Source organism: Chrysochloris asiatica, unplaced genomic scaffold (assembly GCF_000296735.1).
Source record: "Chrysochloris asiatica unplaced genomic scaffold, ChrAsi1.0 scaffold00131, whole genome shotgun sequence".
NCBI classification, from domain to species: domain Eukaryota; kingdom Metazoa; phylum Chordata; class Mammalia; order Afrosoricida; family Chrysochloridae; genus Chrysochloris; species Chrysochloris asiatica.
Genome location: NW_006408649.1, coordinates 296,429 through 302,018, shown reverse-complemented (window position 1 = coordinate 302,018; position 5,590 = coordinate 296,429). Strand labels below are relative to the sequence as shown.

The following is a 5,590-nucleotide window of genomic DNA, read 5'->3' as shown; positions in this document are numbered from 1 at the left end:
TGTTTTTAAGTTTTCATTGTGAATCGAGTGAATGTTTACAGAAAAGAGACCATCAGTTTTACATTAGACAAGTAAAACAATTTGTTTTGTCTCAATAACTGCGATCTCCTCCATGCAACAACAGTTATACCACATCCTCCCTGTGATTCCTATTTCTATTCCACCTACCGTCCCGTCCCTTCTCAACTTTGTCCTTAGGTAAATGATGCCATTTTGAGTTTGAATGACTGACCATTCCATGGTGAGCAAGAAAGGAAGTATTAGTTTTAACTATCTGAATGACGCCTCACAACTGGTGACAGAAACTGCTCAGTGGTAACCCCTTAAAGTGGCATCCAGGGCACATGCCTTGCTGAATGTCAGAAGACCTGGGTCCTAGCGGTCTGCAGTCACTATTCGTCTGCCAGTTTGTTGTACTAGGGTGGCTTGCTGTTATTTTGGAGGCTATGCCACCAATATTTTAAATACCAGCAGGCTCACCGATGGAAGACATGTTTCAGCGATCTTCAAGATTAGACTAGAATAGACTAGGAAGAAGGAGAGGCAGAGTACTGATGAATGTTTGTTGTTGTTGTTAGATGCCATCAGGTCGGTACTGACAACAGAATGAAATAATGACCAGTCCTGTACCACACTTATAATCACTGCTATGCTTGAGCCCAATGTTTAACCACTTAAAACTTGATGAATAGCAATGGAACACTGTCAGATATACTGCCAGAAGATGAGTCCATCAGATTAGAAGTCACTTAAAATACGACTGTGGAAGAGCTGCCTCCTCAAAATAGAGTTGACCATAATGACACAAATGAAGTAAAGCTTTCAGGATCTTCACTTGCTGATGGGACACAACTCAAAATGAGGAGAAACAGCTGCAAGCATCCATAAACAATCAGATTGTGAAAGGTCCATAGTATAAAACTAAGAAGGTAAAGTTGTCAAAAATGAAATGGAATGCATAAAGAGAGATATCCTATGCATTAGTGAGTGGAATGGACTGTATAGATCACTTAGAATTAGACAATTATATGGTTTACTATGCCAGAAATGACCAATTGAAGAGTACTGACATCACATTCATCATCAAAAAGAATACTTCAAGATCTATCTTGAATTATAATGCTGTCTGTGATAGAATAGCATCCATATGTCTATAAGGAAGACCAATTAATACAATTATTATTCAAATTTATTAACCAACCACTAAAGCCAGTGATGAGGAAGTTGAAGAATTCTATCAATTTCTTCAGTTTGAAACTGATCAAACATGCAATCCATGTATCTATAATTACTGGTGAGGGTTGGAAACAAAGACTAAGGGTCACTAGTAGGAATACATGGCCTTGATGAAATAATGATAAAGAATAATATTAAGAATACCATGGACTGCCAGAAGAACAAAGCTGTCTTAGAATGCTGAGAAGCCAGGACTGTGAGACTTCACCTCTCATACTTTTGACATATGGTTGGAAGGGACCAGTGCCAGAGAAGGACATCATGCTTGGTAAAATGGAAGGTCATTGAAACAGAGGAAGACCCCCAGTGAGATGGACTGACACAATGGCAGCAGCAATGGGCTCAAAGGTACCAATCATGGTGGCACACAACTGGGCAGTGTTTTGTTCTGTTGTGCATAGGAACACTATAACTCAGAGCTGGCTCGTTGGCACCTAACAGCAACAACAGTTACCTGCAGAGGAAAGTTTCCCAAACACAGGCTTGGCGTGGGGAACCTGCTCTTAGATACGGCAGCTCCCACCTCAGCATCCTGCAGTGCTCACAGCTGTAACTCCCAGGAGCCATTGATTCCTCATTTCTACTCATGGATATATAGGGTATACTTTTACTGTTTTGATATTTTAACTCATGTATAAATGAATGCAACATTCTTTGAATACTTGTATAAGGATTTTCATACGGCACATTTCTAGAAATGAAATTGACTTCTTAAATTATTGATCAAAAAATAAATAAATAAATAACCAAGCCTAGTGCTGTCCGTCCATTCCGATTCATAGAGACTCTGTATGACAGAATAGAACTGTTCCATAGGGTTTCCAAGGCTGAAAATCTTTATGGTAGCGAACTATCACATGATTCATTGCTGGATCAGTTGGTGGGTTTCAATCACTTTGTTTACCAGTCAAGCACTTAACCACTGTGCCACCAGAGCTCTAAAGTAGTTGATGTCACTAAAACTCTAAAAAGGCTGTGCCAGCTGATACTCACACCAAAGGAGGTCTGGTGACACAATGGTTTTTACTCCCACAATGGATACTGAAACCCAGCTCACTGCTAAGTCAAGGCACAATAGGTGCTACAGAGTGGATCTGCTCCATAGTTTTCTCATCTGTAATCTTCTAAGGATTTTTAAGTACAGCACTTAACAACAAAAGTTATGGTTAGGAAGTCTGCATAACTGTGCACTACTCTAATCCTGGACATATTAAAAACACATGTAAACATGTATGTAGGAATAACCTCTACCAAGCCTATCTATGTGGAATCCTGTATGGCGCTGTGGGTTAATGCGCCAGATTGCAAAGCCATTTGAACTGCAAGATCAGCAGTTCAAGCTTATCAGCTGCTCCTCAGAAACCCTATACAGGGTCGCTATAGGTCGGAATCGACTCAACAGCACTTAACAATAACAACAACAACAACAATCCTATCTCTATATATTGTTATGGGTATATGCCATCCCATACTTGTTCCTCTTACAACTATACCTATGTATCCACTTGGAAATGCCTTGTTATTACTGTTACTGCAGGATTGTGTATGCAATGTTTGTCACCATTGCCTTACATTCTTGTGTACCTCTGAGTCTTTCTTTGCCATGGCCATATTGTGCTTTTCTGCCCCTTATTGTGTAATGCCTTTCTCTTCACCTAATACAGGTCTACCATATAGTTAGTGGTTTACTCTCCTTCCCCATCCCTTGTAACCATCAAAAACAATTTTTTTTTCTATGGGTGAATCTTTTTTGTAACTTTTTATAATACTCTCATACACTGCCTGTCCTTTTGTAATTGATTTACTTCACTTAACATAATGTTCTCTAGGTTGAAATATGTTGTGAGATGTTTCACAGATTCATCCTTATTCTTTAACACTGCATAGTACTCCATTATGTGCATATACCATAGTTAACCCATGAATGCGTTGAAGGACACTTAGGTTGTTACCATCTTTTAACTACTATGGATAATGTTGCAATGAATATGGCTATGAATGTATCTATATGTGTAACAGCTTTTAATCCTCTAAGATATATGCCTAGTAGTGGGATTCATGGATCATATGGTATCTTGGTTTCTAACTCATTAGGGAAACACCATACTGTTTTCTATAGTGACTGTACCACTTAACAGTCCCACCAACAGTGAATGAGACTTCCAGACTCCCTACACGCGCACCAGCATTTGTTATTTTCTGTTTGTTTTGTTTTATTATTACCACTGTCTGCATGGGTGAGATGATCTCATTGTTGTTTTGATTTGCATCACTTAAATGGCTAATAATTACAAGAATCTTTTCATGAATTTGTTTCAATATATCTTTTTGTGGGTACACAATTAAATCCATAAAAACTTCCTTGAGCTACTTCAATAGCTTCCACAAAACAGATTCTTATGATATCCTTCCCTGATAATAAGGATTTACAAAATGCTTCTTTGTTTAATATTATGTGTATTAACACATTCAAAACTTATGAGTTGGTAAGTGAAATACTATTTTCCAGAGAGAAAAACTGGAGCTAAATTAAATTAGCAAAAGTATGGGAAAGAGTCAGGAGTTGAACTTGTCTTCTGACTCCACATTCAACGTTCTTCCAGTCATCCAAGATGCTTCACTAGGGATGGCTGGCTCCAATTTCAGTACTGTCACCTTACTAATTCTGTTCCACAGACAAATGATAATACTGTGGTTTCAGACAGACTGAAAAAGTGCAAGGGACACATTAAAATTTACCAAAAATTAGAGATATCAAAATGTGCACATAAATCTTTTTTTTTTTTTTTAGTCAATAATATGCAGTTCAGACTAACACACTTCAAACCACTGCTTGTTGATCAAATGTCCAACAACTATTCTTATGGAAATCTATTCAGTCAAAAGTTTTTTTAAAACTCTGAGAAAAAGGACAGTGGGGCTCATCTGGGAATGGGCACTGAAAGAGAGCACTTTATCATTTACATTCATTAAAGAAACAAAAAATGTACAGTATGAAAGATTTTCCTTGAAAGCCATGTTTGCTAAGCAAGTTGGATATTTGACTTCTCTTGTAAAAATGGAAAGAATACTATCATTACCACCACTTCTGAAAGGATTGAAAAATATAGTATGAAAAAGCCAGCAAATAGTAAATACAGCTTTCTAACATATTGTTCAGGTTCAAAAACAGCAAGCAAATTAGGACACATGGTGGACTGCTAAGCCTGGCTTATTCTAATATTTAAGTTTTCCAGTATAAATAGAACATCTTCCCTGATGGCACAGTGGTTAAATGGTTGGCTGTGAACCAAAATGTTGATGGTTTGAACCCACCAATCGTTACGCAGAAGAAACGTGTGGGAATCAACTTCTGTAAAGATCTGCAACCTTGGCAATCCCATAGAACAGTTCCACTCTGTGCTATAAGGTCTCAGGAGTCGTAATCAACTCAGTGGCAGTGGGTCTGGTTTTAGTCTAAATGGCAACACTGATTTCAATTCCTAATTTCACAACCATTTTGTGGATCCCTGACAAAGCCTGTCTTCAGATGGTCCCAACAGCTCAAAACAGGTGCCAGTCTTCCCAGAAAGACGAATCTTTCCAAAAAGGAATCCCAGCACCTTTAAGCATATTCTGAGGTTTACCTAGGATGACACAAAGAATAACCTTATTCTGAAGTTCATCATCAAAAGCACATGCAAAAGACTTACCTGCTACTCTAAGCAACTCAGCAAGGCCCAGGAGTTTGGCTGACTGCTTGTAGCATGTGGGGGACTGGGAAAAACACTCTTTGATGAGGCCAATCCGATCGGAGAACAATCGTACTACAAAAGAGAAACATAAAAACTTGTAACTTTTAACCTGTGACATCATACAGAGGTACTAGGACCTTCGTAATTTAAGGTAACGAAACAAAAACGTGCATTAGTCTCCAGATCAATGAGAATTAAGTAAAAGTAAAAATGAGAGTTTTAAAATTAAAATTATGACTGCTTCTGAATATATGTACATAAATGTTTTCAATTATATCAAATTTCCAAAGCTCAGCAAATGAACTGCAATTCTAAAAAAATGTGCCATCTTTTCAAGCACCATGTCAGGCATTAGAGAAACTTTTTAAGAACGCATTATTTGGCCCCCCTGGCAAGAGCACCAATGAGCCAGGCACAGCAGAGAAGACTTTAAGAACTGTTTAACCCTTATGAAACTGCTTAAACCCCAGAGACATTCTGCTGCTTTGCTTGTCGGGCGCGGGGAATGGGGAGTTAATAGATGTTACTGATTTTGCAATCGTCCATCAACCATCATAGGTTTTATTCCCTGTTAAAGTTTTCAGAAGCTAGGCAAATCATTGCGGTGCCTGGCCCTTAAA

General features: G+C 38.3%; 1 protein-coding gene across 1 annotated transcript in view; it reads right to left on the bottom strand.

Annotated features, from left to right (window-relative positions):
* Nucleotides 1-5,590, bottom strand: part of NBAS (neuroblastoma amplified sequence) — a gene marked incomplete at its 5' end in the record, with an annotated part of 556,069 nt that overhangs the window by 295,462 nt on the left and 255,017 nt on the right. Inside the window, one exon of the mRNA XM_006869470.1 lies at nt 4,929-5,042. Coding sequence (XP_006869532.1) covers nt 4,929-5,042 — 114 coding nt within the window. The remainder of the gene's footprint in view (nt 1-4,928; nt 5,043-5,590) is intronic.